This window comes from Carcharhinus amblyrhynchos, chromosome 3, assembly GCF_965287045.1.
Source record: "Carcharhinus amblyrhynchos chromosome 3, sCarAmb.v2.hapA, whole genome shotgun sequence".
Lineage (NCBI taxonomy): Eukaryota > Metazoa > Chordata > Chondrichthyes > Carcharhiniformes > Carcharhinidae > Carcharhinus > Carcharhinus amblyrhynchos.
In genome coordinates this window covers 70,541,416-70,566,023 of record NC_137326.1, presented here as the reverse complement: position 1 = coordinate 70,566,023, position 24,608 = coordinate 70,541,416, and the positions used below count along the sequence as shown (strand labels likewise).

At 45.0% G+C, this 24,608-nt stretch overlaps 1 protein-coding gene across 8 annotated transcripts in view; it reads left to right on the top strand.

The window, feature by feature from the left end:
- farp2 (FERM, RhoGEF and pleckstrin domain protein 2) overlaps positions 1 to 5,303 on the top strand; it is a 222,184-nt gene extending 216,881 nt beyond the window's left edge. For 5 of the 8 annotated variants that reach the window (XM_080185077.1, XM_080185083.1, XM_080185054.1 and 2 more), the window contains 2 exons: positions 2,168 to 2,319; positions 4,793 to 5,303. In XM_080185077.1, coding sequence (XP_080041203.1) covers positions 2,168 to 2,319; positions 4,793 to 4,874 — 234 coding nt within the window. In that variant the 3' untranslated portion in view covers positions 4,875 to 5,303. Of the gene's footprint in view, positions 1 to 903; positions 1,072 to 2,167; positions 2,320 to 4,792 lie in introns of those variants that run through there. The other 3 variants (XM_080185107.1, XM_080185089.1, XM_080185102.1) reach the window with 3 other exon arrangements.
- The last annotated feature ends 19,305 nt before the right edge of the window (positions 5,304 to 24,608 follow it).

Below are 24,608 nucleotides of genomic sequence, written 5' to 3'. Positions count from 1 at the left end.
TGAAGTCGACTTTCTGCCTGACATGAGGAGCATCATAGTGATTGAAGAACTGGAGAGACATTTCGCTACAATAGTATTCCCCAGAGGATGGTGACAGATAACGTCCAGCACTTTATTTACAGGGAGTTCACGGACTCTGCGCGCACAAATGAGACTCTGAATACATCACAAGCAACCTCCTCTACCACAATCGAATGGTTTGCCAGAGCGGGCAGTACACTCAGCAAAGCACCTCTTTGAAAAATGCCTCTGTGACAACATAGACTTTTACTCTGCACCGCTGAATCTATGAGATTTGCCAAGACAGGGCTTGATCAGCACGGAGAATGTTCTTCTGATGTACCAGAACCATGATCCCTGTTACTAAGGCTTTTCTGCAACTCAGTGTGGAAACAGATGTGGGTGGAGTCCCCGTGAAATGGGAACAGGTACTATGATCATAAAACTCGCAGATTTTGCATTCGAGAACCAGGCAAAACAGTCAAAATGCAAACCACATATGGCCATAACAAACTGGAAGTTGTCCCCACCCATGCCTCCCAACCATGAGCTTTGTTATAAAAGGCTGGAGAAGAAACATGCTGAGTTTTGCTCAGGTTTGGTGGCCCAAATATGTTCTCAGTACATTATAAATAGTTAATGAAATGCACCATCCAACATTGTAATATGCATGCAAGTATGGGATGTCCCAACTAAAACTTGGAAGATGTACAATGTATGTGCATGTTACATTATGATGACTTGTGCATTTCTCAGAAGACTAAGGAAATTTGGCATGTCAGCTACAACTCCCACCAACTTTTACAGAGTTGGTGAGGCTCCTGCTCTGCCAAAGTGTGAGCCTTACATTATTGTTTATTTGGCAAGATAATGTATGAAAATGTTACTTGTTGGTGTTTACAGGATGACTATCCATTGGCCAGTCTTCCATTGTTAGGCTACGTTGTGAGCATGCCCACAGACATTGACCACATTCACAAAGATTATGTCTTCAAACTGCAGTTCAAATCTCACGTCTACTTCTTCAGAGCAGAGAGCGAGTACACATGTCGGTAGGGCAAGAGCTCCCCCACGTTCCCGATCCCCAGCACGGCCATACATACAGCATGTAAGAGCTGCTAAAGAACTCTTAATAAACTATTCAAGTTGTTAGACCCTAGTCATCATTTCTGTACAATCCAGCAACTTTACTTTAATTACATGGACTTCCAGAAGGCATTGAACCAAGTTCCTTGTAAAAAAAACTGTTAACAAAATATTGAATTGGAGGGACACTTTTGAAATTGGTAGGGAACTGGTTAGCAAGTCAGAAACACAGTGTAGGGATAAAGAGTATATGCTCAAATTGACAGGATGTGGCGATTGGAATATCCAAAGTGTCTTAGTTCTTCATTATATTCATTAATGAATTTGATGGAGAAACGCAGAGCCATATAGCTGATGGCAGTACATTAGATGGCACAGTAAACAGTGCAGATGGGAGCAGAAAATTACAAAGGCAAATTGGTAAATAAATGAGTGGACAGGCAGGATGGGTTGACTGGCGTCTGTTTCTGCTGCATGGTTCTTTGATGGGTGAATGCTTGAACTAGGGGGAAAGATCTTGAAATTAGAAATGGGCTATTCCTGAGTGATGCCAGGAAGCACTTCCTCACACAAAGGGTAACGGAAGTCTTGAATTCTCCCCCAAAAAAGTTGCTGAAGCTCGGTGAGGGGGGTGGGGTGGGGCTGGGGGGGGGGAGGTGTGGAGGAGGCAATTGAAAATCTTTAAAACTGAAATTGGTATTCCTTTTTCAGATAAGGATATTAAGGGGGAACCAAGGAGGTTAGACAGAGTTTAAAATACAGATTCTCCACCGTCGTATTGAATGGAGAAACAAAACCTGAATGGCCTATTCTTGGTCTATATTCCACCAGATACTTACATAACTGAATGAATCTGGTTTATACATAAATATCCATTTAAAGATGCAAGCAGTAATGGGAAGTTATTGAAGTAGGTCCACTTAATGCAATGACTTCGAACTTACTATAATTGATAAAATGGTTAACAAGATAAATTGTCAGTTGAGTTGCCTTTGAAAGGCATAACAGCAAAGTGTGAGCCTTACATTATTGTTTATTTGGCAAGATAATGTATGAAAATGTTATTTGTTGGTGTTTACAGGATGACTATCCATTGGCCAGTCTTCCGTTGTTAGGCTACGTTGTGAGCATGCCCACAGACATTGACCACATTCACAAAGATTATGTCTTCAAACTGCAGTTCAAATCTCACGTCTACTTCTTCAGAGCAGAGAGCGAGTACACATTTGAAAGGTGAGATTCAAATTTCATATCTCTGTGCCTTGAGGAATTGGACTGAACAACACTTAGTATTTCAGTGACTGACAGCGATTATAATCAACATGACATCTTCTGGCCAAACTCACCATTTTCTACCAGATGCCAGTCCATTCTACCTATATCTATACTCTCTGCAACTGGTGTCAGTCTTCTCCACGAAGAGACAGTGGTGTGGTGATAATGTCCAGAAGCCCAGGTTAATGCTTTGGGGACATAGGTTTAAATCCTACCATGGAATTTAACTTCAATTAATAATTAAATTTTTTTTTTAATTCATTTATGGGATTTAAGCATCACTAGCTAGGCAAGTATTTATTGCCCATCCCTAGTTGCCCTTCAGAAGGTTGTGGTGAGCTGCCCTCTCAAACCATTGGAGTCTCTGGGGTATTGGTACACCTGCAGTGCTGTTAGGGAGGGAATTCCAGGGTTTTAATTTAGAGACAATGAAGGAATAGCGATATATTTCTGAGTCAGGATGCTGAGTGACTTGAAGGGGGACTTGCAGGTGGTGGTGTTCTCAGGAATCTGCTGCTCTTGTCCTTGATGGTAGTGGTCGTGGGTTTAGAAGGTGCTGCCTAAGGATAATAATCTGGAATATAAAGCTAATGGCAGTAATGGGAATCATAAAACTATTACCAATTGTTGTAAAAACCATCTGACTTGCCCGTTCTGGCCAATTGTGACTCCAGATCCACAACAGTGTGATTGGTTTTGAACTGCCCTTTGAAATGGCCACTCAGTTCAAGAATAAATAGGGATGGGCAACAAATACTGGCCTTGCTAGTGACGCCTACATTCCATGAAAGAATAAAGTAAGAAAAATAATTCCAGTGTTAGCTACGAATCAGTGTTCATTTTATATTGATGACTTATTGCAGGGAAATTCATGTTCAATTCTCTCGATGATATTGTGGCACCCATTTTCACTGATAGTTTGAGTCACTACATTAATCAAGTTTCTATTGCAGTGATTTGCACTAATGTTGGATATTCATCAGCCAACGCTTTTTTAATTTGACCAGATGCGAGTTAGCATACAGGCAGCTTATTGCCCCTGTTCATCCTTGCCAAAGAAAACTAAAATGATTAAATGTACAACAACAACATTGGAGGAATGTCAGAAGTTGCAGCGGGACATAGATAGGATGCAAGACTGGGCGGAGAAGTGGCAGATGGACTTCAACGCGGATAAATGTGTAGTGGTCCATTTTGGCAGGACCAATGGGATGCAGGAGTATAATAACAAGGGTAGGAGTCTTAGCAGTGTAGAGGAGCAGAAGGATCTTGGGGTCTGGGTCCAATGGACTCTTAAATCGGTCTCGCAGGTGGACAATGTGGTCAAGAAGGCGTATGGTGTACTGGCCTTCATTAATCGAGGGATTGAGTTTAGGAGTCGGGAGGTAATGCTGCAACTTTACAAGACCCTTGTCAGACCCCAGTTGGAGTACTGTGTGCAGTTCTGGTTGCCTCACTACAGTAAGGATGTGGAAGCTATTGAGAGGATGCAGAGGAGATTTACAAGGATGTTGCCTGGATTGGGAGGTATGCCTTATGAAGATAGGTTGAGGGAGCTAGGGCTCTTCTCCCTGCAGAGATAAAGGTTGAGAGGCGACCTGATAGAGGTTTGTAAGATGTTGAGAGGAATAGGTAGGGTGGATTCTCGGAGGCTATTTCCCAGGGTTGAAATGGTTGCTATGAGAGGACACAGGTTTAAGATGCTGGGGAGCAAGTACAGAGGACATGTTGGGGTAAGTTTTTCACTCAGAGGGTGGTGGTGAGCGGAATCGGCTGCTGTCGGTGGTAGAGGCGAACTCGCTGGGGTTTCTTAAAAGACTTCTGGATGAGTATATGGGATCTAATGGGATTGGGAGTTACAGATAGTTCTATGGCTTGGTAGGTATAGATGTGATCGGCGCAACTTGTAGGCTGAAGGGCCTGTTGGTGCTGTAGTGTTCTACGTTCTATGTAACAAGTTTCTGTACTGGATAAAATCAATACGCACTAAGTCTTCTGAGAACCACTGAGTGTTGGAAATGACTTTAGAATTATGGTACAGCGTTGTGCAAGTTCTCATTCAATGGAAGTGTATACATGGAATCTTGGTCAGTACAGAGAACGCTGCTGCTAATTTGCAAAAATTTCTAAATGAGATGATTAAGTTATCCACTGATGAGGCAACAGTGCGCAGAAGAATTATTTCCAAACCTTCTGATCCAAGAAACTGAAGAATAAAATAGGTTAATATGAAAGATATGTATAATCCTGGGTTTTGAAGGCTGGATACCCTGAGGGAGTGGAGGAGGAAAATGGTATCTAGGATCATGTGGTCCACATATAGAGTGCTTCAGCTGCTCTCACAGTCCAGTCATCATCTCAAAAGTTGCATGTGTTTCTCTGCTGTTTCTGTATTATCTTCTAATTACTGAACTCCTGATTAACTCACCAGGTGGATGGAAGTTATCAAGAGTGCTACCAGTTCACCAGGAAGGTTAATCCATCTCAGCCAGAAGGATACTTGCTTGAGCTGAAATGTTTCAAATGCCATCATCCTGAATCTGGAACTTCCTGCAGGAAACAGTGGTACTACAAAATCCTTTGATTTGAGAGACATTAAGGAACATGGGAACTGGATAACAATCCATAGGAAGCAGCATATCTACTCAGATCAGAATATAACACGAACTGGGATTAAAGTGAACTGACTCATCTCAGTTACTCAGCGACAGGAACAAATAATGTTTCAAAGGAACATTCAAAGGAAAACTCAATTTGTGGTAGTGCATCAGCAAAGATGTGCGGTCGGGTCCAGGCTGATGGTTTAATGATTACTTTTCAAGTGAAACTGATTCCATTCCTGCTATTTAACAATTTAATGTTTTATTGAGAGAGATCTGTTGCAGCATTTATCATCTGCCAAAGGAATTGATTTCTATATAATAAATAACATTAGAATCTGATCACTCTGGTACACGGTTAGTTTACAATCAGATCACTCTGGTACACAGTTAATTTACAATCTGATCACTCTGGTACACGGTTAGTTTACAACCTGATCACTCTGGTACACGGTTAGTTCAGAATCTGATTACTCCGGTATGCAGTTAGTTTAGAATCCAATTACTCTAGTACATGATCGTTTGGACTTTGATTACTCTGATACATGGTCAGTTTAGAATCCGATTACTCTGGTACATGCTGACTTTAGAATCTGATTGCTCTAGTGCATGGTTATTTTAGAATCCAATTACTCTAGTACATGGTTAGATTAGAATCTGATTGCTCAGGTTAGTTTAGAATCTGATTACTCTAGAACATGGTTAGTCTAAAATCTGTTTACTCTGGTACACAGTTAGTTTAGAATCTGATTTCTCTGATACATAGTGACTAATTCCCGAGAGTGGGTTGTAATATTGCCCTTTTCATATTGCCTTAGTTATGGTCACTCTACATTCCCAACATGGAACTCAAGTTTGAGGAACAGCATCCCATCTTCTGGTTAGGTAAGTTACAGCCATCTGGACTCAACACTCAATTCAATAATTTCAGACCATGAACCTAGTCAGGAGGAAAGGGAAGGTGTACAAAAGGTTCAGGGAACTCAGAGAGGTTAAGGATCTTGAGGAGTATAAGGACTGTAGAAAGGAGCTTAAAAGGGAAATTAGGAGAGCCAGAACGGGTCATGAGAAGACCTTGGCGGGTAAGATTAAGGAGAATCCCAAGGCCGTCTATAAATATGTGAAAGGTAAAAGGATGAGAAGAGAAGGGATAGGACCTATAAAAGGTGAAGGGGATAAGGTCTGTGTGGAACCAGAAGAAATGGCAGAGGTGCTTAATGAGTACTTTGCCTCAGTATTCACGGTGGAAGCTGATCTGGGAGATTTTGCCACGGATTTGCAGCAGATGGAAAAGATTGAGTTTGTGGATATTAAGGTGGAGGATGTGTTAGAACTTTTGAATTCTATCAAGATAGATAAGTCGCCGGGACCAGATGGGATGTACCCCAGGATACTGTGGGAGGCGAGGGAAGTGATTGCAGAGCCCCTGGCGATGATCTTTGCGTCGTCAGTGGAGACGGGAGAGGTTCCGGAAGATTGGAGGATTGCGGATGTAGTCCCTATTTTCAAGAAAGGGAACAGAGATAGCCCGGGAAATTACCGACCGGTGAGTCTGACCTCAGTGGTTGGTAAGCTGATGGAAAGGCTTCTGAGGGACAAGATTTACGACCATTTGGAGAGGTTTGACATGATCAGGAATAGTCAGCATGGATTTGTCAAGGGCAGGTCGTGCCTTATGAGCCTAGTTGAGTTCTTCGATAATGTGACTGAACACATTGACGAAGGAAGTGCCGTGGACGTGGTGTACACGGACTTCAGCAAGGCGTTTGATAAGGTCCCCCATGCAAGACTTCTTGAGAAGGTGAGAGGGCATGGGATCCAAGGGCCTTTGGCCTTGTGGATCAAGAACTGGCTTGCCTGCAGAAGGCAGAGAGTGGTTGTGGATGGGTCTTTTTCTGAATGGAGGTCAGTCACCAGTGGAGTGCCCCAGGGATCTGTTCTAGGACCCTTGCTGTTTGTCATTTTCATAAATGACCTGGATGAGGAAGTGGAAGGATGGGTAAGTAAGTTCGCTGATGACACGAAGGTTGGTGGTGTTGTGGATGGTCTGGAAGGATGGCAAAAGTTGCAGTAGGACATAAATAGGATGCAGGACTGGGTGGAGAAGTGGCAGATGGACTTCAACGCGGATAAATGCGTAGTCGTCCATTTTGGCAGAACCAACGGGATGAACGAGTACACTATCAAGGGCAGGAGTCTTGGTAGTGTTGAGGAGCAGAAGGATCTTGGGGTCTGGGTCCACAGGACTCTTAAATCGGCCTCGCAGGTGGAAGAGGTGGTCAAGAAGGCGTATGGTGTACTGGCCTTCATAAATCGAGGGATTGAGTTTAGGAGTCGGGAGGTAATGCTGCAACTTTATAAGACCCTTGTCAGGCCTCATTTGGAGTACTGTGCGCAGTTCTGGTCGCCTCACTATAGGAAAGACGTAGAAGCTATTGAAAGGGTACAGAGGAGATTTACAAGGATGTTGCCTGGACTGGGAGGCATGCCTTATGAAGTTAGGTTGAGAGAACTGGGTCTCTTTTCCCTGGAGAGACGTAGGTTGAGAGGCGACCTGATAGAGGTTTATAAAATGTTGAGAGGAATAGATAGGGTGGATTCTCAGAGGCTATTTCCCCGGGTTGAAATGGTCGCTACGAGAGGACACAGGTTTAAGGTGCGGGGAGGAAAGTACAGAAGTGATGTTAGGGGTAAGTTTTTCACTCAGAGGGTGGTGAGTGAATGGAATCGGCTGCCGTCAGTGGTGGTAGAGACGAACTCGCTGGGGTCTTTTAAAAGACTTCTGGATGAGTATATGGGGTTTTATGGGATTGGGGGTTATAGATAGGTGTTGATGTGATCGGCGCAACTCGTGGGCCGAAGGGCCTGTTTGTGCTGTAGTGTTCTATGTTCTATTATCCTCCATTTTAATTATTTTCTTTGCTAAATCCCAGTGTGTATCTTGAGGGGATCTCACAGATCTGAGGCATCTTGAGGGGAATTGCTTGATAGAGCAGATGCAGCACGGTTTCATTAAGGGGAAGTCGTGTCTGACAAATTTATTGGAGTTCTATGAGGATGTGTCTAGGGCGGTGGATAGAGGAGAGCCGGTGGATGTGGTCTTTCTTGATTTTCAGAAGGCATTTGACAAGGTACCTCACAAGAGGTTATTGCAGAAGGTAAGGGGGCACGGAGTTGGGGGTAGGGTGTTAGCGTGGATAGAGGATTGGTTGTCAAATAGGAGGCAGAGAGTGGGGGTCAATGGGTGCTATTTGGATTGGTGGTTGGTGACTAGTGGATTGCCCCAGGGGTCGGTGCTGGGCCCTCAGCTATTTACCATTTATATAGATGATCTGGAGGAGGGAACCGAGTGTAGGGTGTCGAAATTTGCTGATGACACCAAGATTGGTGGAACGGCAAATTGTGCAGAGGGTGTGGAGAGTCTGCAGAAGGATCTAGATAGGCTGGGCGAATGGGCCAGGAACTGGCAAATGGAATTTAATGTTGGCAAGTGCGAGGTGGTCCACTTTGGCAGAAATAATGGTAGGAAGGACTATTACTTACTGGGCGAAAAACTGCAGCAGGCGACGGTGCAGAGGGACCTCGGGGTCCTTGTGCATGAGTCGCAAAAACCCAGCCTGCAGGTGCAGCAGGTGGTCAGGAAGGCGAATGGGATGCTGGCCTTCATAGCGAGGGGATTGAATATAAAAGTAGGGAGGTCTTGCTGTGGCTGTATAGGGCATTGGTGAGGCCGCAGCTGGAGTACTGTTTTGGAGCTGCAGTTTTGGTCGCCGTACTTACGCAAGGATATTTTGGCCTTGGAGGGAGTGCAGAGGAGGTTTACTAGGCTGATATCGGAGTTGAGGGGGTTGAGCTATGAGGAGAGGCTGAATAAACTAGGCTTGTACTCGTTAGAGTTTAGAAGAATGAGGGGAGATCTCATTGAGACGTATAAGATGATGAATGGGATGGATAGGATAGAGGTGGAGAGGCTCTTCCTGCTCAGAAAGGACAGTAGGACTAGGGGGCACAGCCTCAAGATAAAGGGGGGGGGGGGCAGTTTAGAACGGAGTTGAGGAGGAACTTCTTCACTCAAAGGGTGGTGAATCTCTGGAATTCTCTGCCCGTTGAGGTGGTGGAGGCTGCCTCGCTAAATATTTTTAAGACGCGGGTTGATGGGTTTTTGATAAGAGAGGGGATTAAGGGTTATGGGGAGAGGGCGGGAATGTGGAACTGAGCCACGACAGATCAGCCATGATCTTACTGAATGGCGGGGCAGGCTCGAAGGGCTGGATGGCCTACTCCTGCTCCTATTTCTTATGTTCTTATGTATCATGTTTTCATCTTTTTGTTTTCAAACATCTTTATTTTTTATATAGCATGTGGGCTTAGTCCTAAATGTTCTACCTGAGTGGCTAGCTATGCTATTTCAGAGTAAACCATGCTGTTACATGGAGGTCACACTTGGTGAGGATAACATATTTCCTTCCTTAGTGAAACAATCATTCTAGATCTTATTCAATTATTTTGTTATGTTCTGCCATGATGGGATTTGAATCCTTGTCTCCTGAGCATTTGCCTCTGCATTACAGGTCCATTGACCTTGTCACTACACCACCATCTTCTCCTTTTCTGCCACTGAGGACTAATGCTTTATTTCTTCACTCCAGCTATGCCTACTCCCTTTGTTTCTTGCTCCATGACATATTTATTATTTAATCTCTCCTGTCCCTGACCCATCCTTGACCTTCCTTTTTATTCTGTCCTACCTCCCCGTTTTTCAGTAACATAAAACCCATTGTATTTCTCTCTCTCTTCAGTTCCAAATCAGAGTTATGTTAGACTTGAAACATTAAATCTGTTTCACTCTCCACCGATGCTGAGTATTTCCAGAGCTTTCTGTTTTTGTTTCATATTTTCAACATCTGCAGTACTTAGATTTTATTTTAGGTTCCAAAGTGACCAAGTGCAGTTGTCTCTTCCTGTCAACATCAAGTTATCCATTTTCTAGATCAGCCTGTTTCACCTCTGGGGAATGGTATATGTTTGTTAGAGAGATCTCCAATGTCTCCATCTGTCTGGTTCACATATTTATTGTGTTTCCAACTGATTGCTGCTCTAGCTTCCACTGTTGCACAGATCTGGGATATAGATAGCATTATGCTTCCATTTATCATATTGTTTCCGTTGAGAAAGTTCTCTTCGGTTGATGGTAGTATTAATTTTGCTGGATAGTAATCCAGAAATCCAGGCGATTGCCCTGGTGACACGAGTTTAAATCCCACCATGGCAGCTGGTGGAATTTAATTTCAACTACTAACTCTTGAATATGTAACTTGTCTCAGTAATGGTCATGATGTGGGTATGCCGGCGTTGGACTGGCGTAAACACAGTAAAAAGTCTGACAACACCAGGTTTTAGTCCAACCTATTTATTTGATAATATACTCGCAAGCTTTCGGGTTAGAACATAAGAACATAAGAACATAAGAAATAGGAGCAGGAGTAGGCCATCTAGCCCTTCGAGCCTGCCCCGCCATTCAATAAGATCATGGCTGATCTGTTGTGGCTCAGTTCCACTTTCCCGCCCTCTCCCCATAACCCTTAATCCCCTCTCTTATCAAGAACCCATCAACCCGCTTCTTAAAAATATTTAGCGAGGCAGCCTCCACCACTTCAACGGGCAGAGAATTCCAGAGATTCACCACCCTTTGAGTGAAGAAGTTCCTCCTCAACTCCGTTCTAAACCGCCTCCCCTTTATCTTGAGGCTGTGCCCCCTAGTCCTACTGTCTTTTTTGAGCGGGAAGAGTCTCTCCACCTCTATCCTATCCATCCCATTCATCATCTTATACGTCTCAATGAGATCTCCCCTCATTCTTCTAAACTCTAACGAGTACAAGCCTAGTTTATTCAGCCTCTCCTCATAGCTCAATCCCCTCAACTCCGGTATCAGCCTAGTAAACCTCCTCTGCACTCCCTCCAGGGCCAAAATATCCTTGCGCAGGTGCGGCGCCCAAAACTGCACACAGTACTCCAGCTGCGGCCTCACCAATGCCCTATACAGCCGCAGCAAGACCTCCCTACTTTTATATTCAATCCCCCTCGCTATGAAGGCCAGCATCCCATTCGCCTTCCTGACCACCTGCTGCACCTGCAAGCTGGGTTTTTGCGACTCATGCACAAGGACCCCGAGGTCCCTCTGCCCCTTCGTCAGGTGAAACAATCATTCTAGATCTTATTCAATTATTTTATTATGTTCTGCCATGATGGGATTTGAATCCTTGTCTCCTGAGCATTTGCCTCTGCATTACAGGTCCATTGACCTTGTCACTACACCACCATCTTCTCCTTTTCTGCCACTGAGGACTAATGCTTTATTTCTTCACTCCAGCTATGCCTACTCCCTTTGTTTCTTGCTCCATGACATATTTATTATTTAATCTCTCCTGTCCCCGACTTCGTCACCTGACATAAGAACATAATAAGAACATAAGAAATAGGAGCAGGAGTAGGCCATCTGGCCCTTCGAGCCTGCCCCGCCATTCACTGACGAAGGGGCTAACCCGAAAGCTTGCGAGTATATTATCAAATAAATAGGTTGGACTAAAACCTGGTGTTGTCAGTAATGGTGGCCATGAAAACACATCTAATGCCCTTCAGGGAAGGAAATCTGCCAATCTTACTGGTCTGTGACTCCCGACCCACTGAAATGCGGTTGCCTGTTAATTGCTCTCTTAAATGGCTGAGCAGTTAGTTCAAGGGCAATTAGGGATGGCCAACAAATGCTGGTCTTGTCAGCAATGTCCATGAACCAGGAAAGAGTATATTTTAAAAAAGCCATGTGTAGAGTTTTGTAACATTAATTGCTCATTCTCTCTCTTTTTCTCTGTTTCTTTGATCACTTTTTTTTTGTTCGTAGGGTATGAGTGGCTAGCATTTATTACCCATAAAAAGTGAATTACTGAAAGTTCTCCTTTAGATATTGCACCGAGTCACAACAATTCAATTGACTGAGGGGGTTAACCTGACCAATCCAGAAATGGTCCAACCGATTTATTTGATAGTACACTCACTAGCTTTCAAAGTTACCCCCTTCGTCAGGTGAATGGAGAGTTCTGGTTCAATCCAGAAATGCTCATGGTATATTATGACCTTCCATGTTAAAACTTAAAGAGAAATATTTACTTACCATTCAAAGAGTGCCTTTCACTTCTATAAGCAAAAGGTTGAGGTGGTGGTCCTGACTTTCATTAACAGCAAGTTGCATTTATATACCACCTTTAATGTAATAAAACATCTCGAGGGGCTTTGAATATACATATGAGCATTTTGAATTAGGAGCAGGAGTTGGCCACTTGGCCCCTCGAGCATGTCTTTCATTCAATAAAATCATAGCTGATCTGAATTGTAACTACAACCCTACATTCCTGCCTACCCTGGATAACTTTCAGCCCCTTGTTAATCAAGAACCTAATCAAGAATTCACAGGAGCCTTATAAAGCAAAATTTGACATTGAACCTTTTAAAGTGATATTAGGTCAGATGAACAATTGTTTGTTAGAGATAGGTTTTAAACTATCTTTTAAAGGAGGAGGGAGAGGTAGAAAGGCAGAGAGCTTTAAGGAGGTTAATGGAGCAGCAGCCTAATAGACCAATTAAAATCAGGGATCTTCAAGAGCACAAGATTAGATGAGTGCAGATATGTTTGAGGATTGTGTGCTTGAGAAGATTATAGAGAGAGAGAGAGGTGAGGCCATGGAGGCATTTGAAAATAAGAATGAAAATTTTAAAAGGAAGGCATTGATTGATGAAGGGTCAATTTAGATCAACAGGCACAGGGTAAACAGGACTTGCTGCAGTTAAGACACAGGCAACAGAGTTTTGGGTGACTCCACATTTACAGAGGATAATGTGGGAACCTACACAGGAGTGGATTGGAATCGTCCAGCCTTGGCATTTTAGTATAAGAGGTTAATTCTAACAGTGTGTAATGTTGATTAGCTACTGTATACATCATGTCAGGAAGCAACATCACATGGTTTGCTCTCTCTCTCTCTCCCTCTCGCACTCTCTTTCGTAACCTCATGTAAGATACAGCCTCACTAAAGTTCCTGTTTTTGGGCAGGTTCAGAAACTTATTCTGTATTACTCAAATAATACCAGGAATATTATATGGTGGTAGCATGTGAAAGACCACTTGCAGGGAAGTCTTTGGGAATGCCTCTCCCATCCCACTGTGCTGCTTTTGTAGCGCAGTGAGCCGGGAGACTCAAGCACAGGCCCTTTCGCAGGCTGCTGCTCCCCACTGGGCACCATGGCTTCCGCAATTCTCCGGCAGCTAGATTTCCAGCACCATCAGCTCTGGGCCAGAAATTGGCACAGAACTGAATAATTCATACAAATTCTAATTTGCATACAATTTAAATCCCATTACCGGGTCCAGTCCTGAAATCTACAGGCCTGCTAGCATCTCCCCCACCACCAGAAGTGGTTCACGCCTGCGGGGTTTAGTATACTTGTGGGGAGCTGACAGCCCAACTCTACTGGCATGAAGGAAGGCCATCAAGGCCACTCCGAGGGTGGGGGTGCCCCTGGGCATTGACACCTTGGCAGTGCCAGCCTGGGTCCCTGGCACTGTCCAAGGAACAAAGTGCAAATGCCCAGGGGGCATCTTGGCATTGTCTACTGGCATTGGGCAGTGTCAGGGTGACACCTGATGGGGTGGGGTCTCTAGGGGTGCTCTGTGGTGCAGTGAGGGGTCCCACTACCACCCTGCATTTGGGCTGAGTGACAAGGGAGGGAGGCCAGCTATCAGGGCTAGCCATCTTGGGGTGGGGGGGGAGGTGGTCATCAGCCTGCTGGGGAGTGGGTTGCGAGGGGAGTTGGTGGTGGCAGTGATTGGGAGGTCGGCAGTGTGAGGCCATTGCACACGGCGCTGACAGCTCATTGCATCGCTGAAAAAAACCAGCATGATTTACTCCGGTTTTTATGTGAATTCAAGACTTTAGAATTTTAATAGGAGAATCACCTCTTTTACCTTTACCAGAAAGTTTTAAGAATGTCACAAGCCCCAACCAAGCAGAAACATGGCTAAATTGCTCTTGGAAATTTGCTAGCTCTCGAATATATGAAGGTGAGCAGTGAATAGGTTAGTGCGCTGTTATATGTGTTGGGTGGCTGTGCAGATGATACCCTGGTCAGGCAGGGTATTGATGAGGAAAAAGCCATTTATGATAAAGTAGTAAAAGCACTTGATCCATAGTTCACCCTGAGAAAGAATATTGGACCTTAACCTGTGAGCTCCAGAAAGTGTATCCTGAAGCTCGGGGACACTCGAAAGATGCACTGGGAATCTCCTCAAGAAGCTCCCAGGTAGGGTTTGCATGGAAATTACTTGTAAGTTCAAACTTCCTTTGGGTAATTGCCCCAAACTGGGAACCAACTGAAAATTCAGTCACAGATTTTGGATGGCTCTGATTGTCAAAGAACAAAGAACAACCCAGCATGGGAAACAGGCGCTTCGGCCCAACGAGCCCACGCCGCCGCATCACCCCACACCTATTCTACCCTGTATGTCTACGAATGGAACCCCTAACTTAGCCAGATTCAGGGGAGAATAGTGTCAATTTGGTAAAACCAATCAGCCTAAGAGCACATCTTTGGGGTGTGGGAGGAAACCGGAGCGCCCGGAGGAAACCCACGCAACCACAGGGAGAATGCGCAAACTCCCACAGACACAGGCCCAAATCCATGTATCTGCACAGCTAGCAGTGCAAGTCACTGAGCTGTTGTGGCGCCCGTCTACCGGTCCAGGATCAAGCACACACACCGACACGAAGTACTAGGCCACTCCCGGAACTTCCAAGAGCAGCCCACGCCCGACCCACCGTGTGCATGCCCCTTGTTTGACACGAGGTGGACCTCCACCTGCGGAATAAAAAGACAAAAACGTTAACATGCAAGTCTGCATTTCCAGTGTCTCCCGAGGCTCTGACCTTATTTAATAGCCCCTACTATAACCCTCCATCCTCGTTTCGCTCATGTGTCTATCTAACTGAACCTTAAACGAGTCCAACGTTCCTGCCTCCACCACCCTACTCGGTAGCGCGTTCCATACCCCCACAACTCTCTGCGTAAAGAACCTTCCTCTCACATCCAAATTATACCTCTCCCCCCTCACCCTTAAATCATGACCTCTCATATTTGTACCCAGTCTAGGGAGCAGTCTCTCACTATTGACTCTATTCCCTTCAGTATCTTATATACCTCTATCATGTCCCCCCTCAATCTCCATCTTTCCAAGGAGAAAAGTCCCAGTTTCTCCAACCTTTCCTCATAACCCAGCCCCTCCATGCCAGGCAACATCCTGGTAAACCTCCTCTGAACCCTCTCCAGAGACTCCACGTCCTTCCGGTAGTAAGGTGACCAGAACTGGACGCAGTACTCCAAATGCGGTCTAACCAACATTCTATACAACTGAAGCATTAGACAACAGCTTTTATACTCTATAGCCCTTCCTATAAAGGCTAGCGTTCCATAAGCCTTCCTAACAACCTTCTCCACTTGTGTCGCAACCTTCATGGATTTGTGAACCTGCACTCCCAGGTCCCTCTGTATTCCTATACTCCTAATCGGTCTACCTTTTATCACATAGCTCCTCTCTGCATTATTCCTTCCAAAATGCATCACCTCGCATTTGTCAGGATTAAATTCCATCTGCCACCTATCTGCCCAATGCACCAACCTATCTATATCCTGTTGTATCACCTGACATTCCGCTTCAGTATCCGCCAATCCTGCCACCTTGGTGTCATCAGCAAACTTGCTGATCACGCCACCTACGCTCTCTTCCAAGTCGTTTATGTATACTACAAAGAGGAGAGGTCCCAGTACTGAGCCCTGTGGCACACCACTTGGTCACTGGCCTCCAGCCCGAAAAGGTCCCCTCCACAACTACCCTCTGTCTCCTATTTCCCAGCCAGTTCTCAATCCACCTAGCTACCTGCCCTTGTATCCCATGCGCCTTAACCTTTTCTACCAGCCTACCATGAGGGACTTTGTCAAACGCCTTACTGAAATCCATATAGATGACATCAACGGCTCTCCCATCGTCAACCGTTTTTGTCACCTCCTCAAAGAATTCCACCAGATTCGTAAGGCAAGACCTCCCTCTAACAAAGCCATGTTGCGTATCCCTAATCAGATCGCAACGCTCCAAATGCTCATACATCCTACCCCTAAGTATTTTTTCCATTAATTTCCCTACCACCGACGTCAAACTCACCGGTCTATAATTTCCAGGGTTATCCCTACTACCTTTTTTAAACAGTGGTACCACATTCGCTACCCTCCAGTCTTCTGGGACCTCACCTGTGTCCAAAGAAGAGACAAAGATTTGCGCCAGAGGCCCAGCAATTTCATCTTTCACCTCCCTAAGCAGCCTGGGATAAATACCATCAGGCCCCGGAGCTTTATCCGTCCTTACGCTACCTAAAAGCCCTAGCACTTCCTCCCTCGTAATAGATATTTCCTGCAACTGATCCTCAGCTCCCTCCAAGAGACCGCACACTTCCGAACCCCTCTCCTTCGTGAATACCGACGCAAAGTATTCATTCAGGAGCTCCCCCATTCCCTCCGACTCAATACATAACTCCCCACTTTTGTCCCTAAGAGGACCAATTTTCCCTCTAACTACTCTCTTGCTCCTAATATAGGAATAAAATGCCTTTGGATTTTCCTTAATCCTACCAGCCAAAGCCATTTCATGCCCTCTCTTCGCCCTTCTAATTCCCCTTTTTAGTTCCCTCCTACTCTCTCTATATTCCTCCAGCGCACTCTCCGTACCCAGTTGTTTCGACCTAACATACGCCTCCCTCTTCTTCCTGACTAAGTCTTCAATATCCCCTGTAATCCACGGCTCTCTAATCCTACCTTTCCCATCCTTCCGCTTAACCGAAACATACCTCTCCTGCAACATTTTCATTTTGCCCTTAAAAGCCTCCCACTTGCCAACCGTGGACTTTCCAGCTAACAGTCCCTCCCAATCAGTGTCCTGCAGCTCCCTCCTAATCCTGCTATAGCTCGCCTTTCCCCAGTTCAGCACCCTCCCCTTCGGACGGCACTCATCCCTTTCCATTTTTATCCTAAAGTAGACGGACTTGTGGTCACTGTTAGCCACATGTTCGCCTACCTCTACCTCAACCACCTGCCCCGGCTCATTACCCAACACTAAATCCAGTATAGCCCCTCCCCTAGTCAGGCTAGTTACATACTGCTCTAGAGACCCTTCCAAAACACATTTCACAAACTCCTCTCCCTTCGTACCCCGAGCTCTAGGCCCCCTCCAATTCACTCCAGGAAGATTAAAGTCACCCACTACAACCACCCTATTCTTCCCGCACCTATCCAAAATGCCCCTGCAAATGCCTTCCTCCACTGACCTCGGGCTGTTGGGTGGCCTATAGTACACCCCTAGCAACGTAATCTCTCCCTTCTTATTCCTCAAGTCCACCCACAGTGACTCAATCCCTATCTCTTCCATATCATCCTCCCTCTGCACTACTGTGATGTTTTCCTTTACTAACAGTGCCACCCCTCCACCTCTCTTCAACTCTCCTCTGTCACACCTAAAACACTTGTACCCAGGAACATTCAGCTGCCAGTCCTGCCCTTCTCGTAACCACGTCTCCGTTACAGCCACCACATCTAACTTCCTCACAAACATCAAGGCCCTAAGCTCATCCGTTTTTCCTGTCACATTCCTAGCATTGAAACAGACACAGTTCAACCCACCAGTGTCCCTCGGAACCTCCTTCTCCCTGATAATTTTCCTTTCACCCGACTCTCTCCCAGCCACATCCCCACCCCCCCTCCCTATTAGTTTAAACCATTCCTAAACACCCCAGCTAACCTCCCCGCTAAGATACTAGTTCCCCTCCCATTCAAATTCTCCCCACCCCTCCTGTACAGTTGCCCTTCTCTCCTAAACACCTCCCAATGGTCCACAAAAGTAAAGCCCTCTACCCTACACCAATCCCTCAACCATGCATTCAGCTGCATGATCTCGTCATTCTTTGCCCTGCTGGTACTGGGCAGCAACCCAGAGAGTGCCACCCTGGAGGTCCTGCTCTTTAGTTTGGACCCCAACTCCCTAAATTGCCTACGGACCTCTACCCTACTCCTCCTTCCTGTGTCCCCCTCCCTTACGTGTACTATGACCTCAGCCTGTGCCCCGTCCCCTTTCAAAATTCCCTCTACCCTTTCCGTTACATCCTTTACCCCTGCTCCAGGAAGGCAGACCACCATCCTGGAGTCACGCCTCTGTCCACAGAACCTCCTATCAATACCTCGGACCCTCCCATCCCCTACCACTATCACCTTGCCAGCCCCCTTCTGTCCCTCTAAGTCAGCCTCCCCCTCTTGCCTATCTTTCTGTGCCCCTGTTGACGAACCTTGGGGGGCCACTGGGGAGGCCGGGGGACCCTGACTACTCTTCTTCTTCCTCTTTCTCCTCCTAACAGTCGTCCACCCTTCCTGCTCTTCAGCCCTTGGGACCTCTTCCTGCTCATGGTTCCTAGCCATTAACTCCTCGTTTTCCCCGACCAGAAACGCATCTTCCAGACGCCCCTCGAGTTGCCTGACCCGGGCCCTCAAGCGCTGCAGTTCTAAACATTTAGTACAGATGTGTACCTTGGGGACACGTGACGCCACCAAGAACTCCCACATGTGGCACCGGACGCAACTTACATTCCTCCCTATATTCCCTGCCATGTCCCAACCTCCTGTAAGCGCCAAAAGGTAGAAATGTGCAACGCCCCTTCTCTAAGCCTACTCTCGCCTAAGCCCAGCGAGCCAAAGCCCTTCTCACTCAGCTCCCACTCACTCCGCTGCCCGCTCCTGACGCTGCCCGCTGTATGCCGCTACCCCTTTTTTATACCCCCCACTCCCCCTTACCGACTATCCCCTCGCCTAACTTCCGGTACGGAAGTAAACTACTCTCTAACAAACCCCGAGAACCGGAAGTACAGAAACAAAGCGGTTTTCAATTTAAATCAGGCACTCACCACAGCCACAGCCACCAGGTTCAATGCTCCAGAGAACAGAAGTACAGAAGTAATTACACAGAAAAAGTTAGAAGAATTAAAACCACTTCAAACTTATGGGTAACTATTATACATTGGATTCCCTGCCCTGACTGCCCCCATGGCACACCCCTCCCCCTCCCCCACTTCCCTACTGCCACCACCCTGCCCTTCCTTTCTCCGACTACCTCCCCCCCAGACCTGATCTAACCTAACCCCCCACCCCAACTCCTACCTTATGAACTTATCTTCTCCCTTACTCATTAAAGTGGCCAGATCTTTAAACATACCTGGTTTAATGTAACAGGTGCCATAAAAAGGGAGCGTAGCATTCTTGCCTTTGACTGAGCTGCCCTCGACTGTAGCCCTCGGGAACCTGCCATGCCATGCAGATCTCACCCGGCTTTAGTGAAAAGGCCATGCAAGATAAAAACAGTTGAATTTCAAGGTAACTATGAGCAGAGTGGCAATTTTTGTTAAGTGTGCTAAATTTAACTAATGTACCCAGCAGCAAGAGAAAAGTATTGATGCATCTATAAAAACCTGTATGGGCTTGCAGAGAACTGAATATTGGCACCCTAAAAGATGAACTGCTCAGAGACAGAATTGTTGTGGGAGTCCAAACAGGTAATGGCATGGTGAGACTGAACAGATGTGGACTGGTTGCCACACATAAGCAATTCCATACCCTTTGGATGCAGTCATCTGCCCAGCTGAACTGGCCAGAGATGATGCATTCTTCCATAAATCCAGGTGGCACCTTGACTGGTGAACCTGAGTAATTTACTTATCCCTTTGCTATCCAGCAGAGTCCGAGAGACCACCCACATAACTCAGTATGTCAATCCCTTTCAGAAGGGAAGAGGGACCTGTTTTTTTAGGCTCTTGAAACTACCTCAGTGGTTGTCCCTATAAAAGGAATGGGGGACAGAAGAGGACCCAAGAGAAGAAAACGAGATAAAGGACTGCAACACAAAAGTTGAGGTTTGTTTGGTCTTTGTAATATAGAAATGTATTTTCTCAACACAAACACCCCATCCCCACCTCCCACACCAGGCGATATGTCTTTTGATTTAATGTTTACCCATCTTGTTGCAATCCCTTGTACTTCACTTTAGTATCCAACACATTTCTCTCTCTTTAGTTATGATGACGATTCAAGCAGGTTCAAAATGTTAACTCTGCTCCCTACAGATGCTGCCAGACCTGCTCAGTTTTTCCAGTGTTTTCTATTCTTACTGCTTAAGATGCTAATCAGATACTATGTACATCATGACTGGAAGTGATACAAAGTCACATGTCCTGCTTTCTCTCTTGCAGCCATGTGTAAGTTACAGCCAGCAGACAAAGGTGTTTTTTAATAAAGCTCCTGCTTTCCACACTTATGCAGGCCCAGTAAATATTCTGGATTAGTTCAAGAATGTTTAGAGATAACAAGGGTGTGAATGAGAGTTCCAGCACTGGATGAACTGAGGCAGGGCAGGAAAGGCAATGTTACAAAGGTGGAAATGGAGAGTTTTAGTGATGGAGCAGATATGTGGTCAGAAGTTCATCTTGGAGTCAAGTATGACACCAAGGTTATGAACTATCTGGTTAAGTCTCAAATGGTTGCCAGGGAGAGAGATGGAGACAGTTAGGGAATGGGAATTTGTCAATGGTTTACGTCTTACCAACATTTAATTTGAGTAAATATCTTCCCATCCAGTTCTGGACATCAGATAAGCAGTCTGATAATTTAGCAACATTTGGAGTCAAGAAAAGTAGTGGGATGTTGTTGGCATATATATGAAAATTAATGCTCTATTTTCAGATAATGATGTTGTTGGGGCAGCAAGGAGATTAGAATTAGAAATAGGAGGGAATCAAGGAGATTCTGTTCATAGAACGGAAGTGTGAAGAAAAGCATTGAAAGTGATACTCACTATAATTAGATGGATAAGAATGGAACCAGGTGAATGTGAATAGCATGTTAAAGACTGCAGATAGTTCAAGAAGGATGAAGAGGGATAGTTTATCTTTAACATAGCCACATGACATTTCATTTATTACTTTGTTAAGTGCAGTTTCAGCACTGGCAGGGTTGGAAGCCTAATTTGAGGAATTTAAACATGGAACTTTGGGAAAGGTGGGATTGATTTTTACTTGGAGAGGAAAGGGAGTTGAAGATAGGGTGATAGCTTGCAAAGATGGGTTGCATTTTTGAGGAAAGGGGTGATGGCAACAGATTTGAATGAGAGAGGGATAAACCTAAGGAGCGTGAACTGTTAATATGGGAACAGAGTGGAAGTTGGGTGGTCTACACTTTAGTGGGAATAGGGTCAGAGGAGAAATGGAAGAAAAATTTGCGAGTTCAGAGCTAGGGAAAGGGGTAGCCCGAAAGCTTGAGTCTTGGTGATCTAGTGGAAGGGAGACACGTCAGAGGCAGCTAACTGCATGGTCTCTATCTTAATGACAAAGAATTCCATGAGTTTCTTGTATTTAGTGTTCCCATATTAAAAGAAGTCTCACAACACCAGGTTAAAGTCCAACAGGTTTATTTGGTAGCAAAAGCCACTATCTTTCGGAGCGCTGCTCTGTCATCAGGTGAGTGGGATTTCAGTTCACAAACAGGGCATATAAAGAGACAAACTCAATTTACAAAATAATGGTTGGAATGTGAGTTTTACAGGTAATTGAGTCTTAAAAGTACAATGTGAGTGGAGAGAGGGTGAAGCACAGGTTAAAGAGATGTGTATTGACTCCAGCCAGGACATTTAGTGAGATTTTGCAAGCCCAGGCAAGTTGTAGCGATTACAGATAGTGGGAATTAAGGGTTATGGGGAGAAAGCGGGAAAGTGGAACTGATCCACTTCAAATCAGCCATGATCTTGTTGAATGGCAGGGCAGGCTCAAAGGGTTAGGTGGCCTACTCCTGCTCCTATTTCTTATGTTCTTATGTTCTTATGACACGAAGCCAAGATCCCGGTTGAGGCCATCCTCATCTGTGTGGAACTTGGCTATCAGTCTCTGCTCAGCGACGCTGCGTTGTCGTTTATCGTGAAGGCCGCCTTGGAGAATGTTTACCTGAAGATCGGAGGCTGAATGCCCATGACTGTTGAAGCGTTCCCCAAAGGAAGAGAACACCCTTGCCTCGTGATTGTTGAGCAGTGTTCATTCATCCATTGTTGTAGCGTCTGCATGGTCTGCCCAGTGTACCATCCCTTGCTTCATCCTTTCTTGCAGCATATCTGGTATACAACTTTGGCTGAGTTGCAAGAGTATGTATCAAGTAGCTGGTGGATGGTGTTCTCACGTGAGATGATGGCATCCGTGTCGATGATCCGGCATGTCTTGCAGAAGTTGCTGTGGCAGGGTTGTGTGGTGTCGTGGTCACTGTTCTCCTGAAGGCTGGGTAGTTTGCTGCAGACAATGGTCTGTTTGAGGTTGTGTGGTTGTTTGAGGTCATGCAGATGCTATGACAATGAACGATGTTTATTCATCCAACAATCACCAGGCAAGAGTGTTCTCTCCCTGTTGGGGAACACTTCAGTGGTCACGGGCATTCGGTCTCTGATCTTCAGGTCAGCAATCTCCAACGCGGCCTTCATGACACGACAATGCAGAGTGAGAATGAGTGGCTGAGCAGAGACTGATAGCTAAGTTCTGCACATATGAGTACGGCCTGAACCGGGATCTTGGGTTCATGTCACACTATCTGTAACCCCCATGACTTGCCTGGGCTTGCAAAATCTCACTAAATGTCCTGGCTGGAGACAATACACGTCTCTTTAATCTGTGCTTAATGCTCTCTCCACTCACATTGTCTGTATCTTTAAGACTTGATTACCTGTGAAGACTCACATTCCAACCATTATTTTGTAAATTGAGTTTGTGTCTTTGTATGCCCTGTTTGCGAACAGAACTCCTACATACCTGGTGAAGGAGCAGCTCTCCAAAAGCTAGTTCTACCAAATAAATCTGTTGGACTTTAACGTGGTGTTGTAAGACTCCGTACTGTGTTCACCCCAGTCCAGCGTCAGCATCTCCACATCATCTTTACAATAGTACAGCAGAAGAGGATGACCTGATGTGAGGGACCAATGGGAACCAAGGATAAGTGATCACCCCAGAGGATTAGTCCTATCTTGGGCAGAATACATCTGAAGCCATTTAATAAGCATGTAAGGACTGGGACAGCCATGGGCCTTATCAATAAATGCTAATTTGTTCCTAACAAAGTCTGAATTCTCTTGATGATGTCAGAAGTGTGCCACTAGATGATCTTTTGATGATGAAGTGGCAGTTAAAAAACAGTTGACAATCTTAAAGTAGTAATACATTTAAAGTTGTACAACTTTAAGGGCCAGAAAAATTGGAGAAGACCTGAGATAGAGGGTAACTCTAAAAAGGGGGTCTGTAAGCAACTCAAGATCTCGGTGGAGGAAATTAAGCCCTCAATGAAGTTGAAATGTCAAACTCAGAGTAGGCAGTGAAAGACTCCGGAGAAGGGGATTTTCACAGTAACTTTATTGTATTGTGAAAATAAGCCTACATGTGACTAATAAATAAAAACTAAACTAAAACTGACTAAGGGGGCGCTGAGAAACCCCTGGAGCAGTGAAAACACTGAAGAAGGAGGGCACTGTAAATGACTAAATGAAGAGCTGAAGGAAGCAAGACTATGTTGAGTCCCATCCTGTTGTACTGTACTGAGAAGTTTCTTGAAAATTTTAGCAATAAACTCCAAGTAAACAATAAAGCTATAACTAATCTAAAAGTAACGTTTGGAATGGTTCAGGAGAATTGTCTAATGTAACAAGTAAAAGAAAGAAGAATGGAATGTGGCAGTTATCTGAAAACATGCAAATCATAAGAAGGAAGAGATCATTACTAAATGTTGTTCTAAGCGAATGATAGATTCAACTTGGAAGAAACTCACAAATGGATAACTTGAATGGATTGCAAAAGCAGAGCAATGGACCAAGAATTCAACTTGCATACGCTGCGAATGAGAATCAGAAACCAAGAACCATTTAGTCAATGGTCTCGCTGGGATGGGGCAAATATCAAATTCAATGTCAGAAAAATGTTTTATCGCCCAGACGGTAGCAGCATTTAATGCTTATGGCTTAAATATAGTTGAGGTGTCTGCAATTGAATGTATGCCCTCAAAGAAGATTTGGATATGTACTTGAAATGCAGGAAACTACAAGGACCAAGAATTAGAAAGTGAAAATAGCTGACAACTTTTTTTTGCCCGCATGACATGATGGGCTGAATTCCCTTTTCCATGCTGTAAATTTTCTATGATTCTGAGTCACAGTGTCAGGTTTGCCCAGCCATCAAGCACCTATTTATTTTAATCCTCTGGCACTGGCATTTCAAGTGTTCATATAAATTCTTAAATGCTGCGAGGATTCCACCCCTATCACCCTTTCAGGCAGTGAGTTCAAGGTTCCCACACATTCTGGGTGAAAAGATCTTTCTTCAATTCCCCGCAATCCTCTTGCCCCTTACCTTAAATCAATGTTTCCAGGTTATTGACCCACTTACAAGGGAAAGGTTTCTTAATATCTCACCTGTCTATATCCCTCATAATTCTGTACAC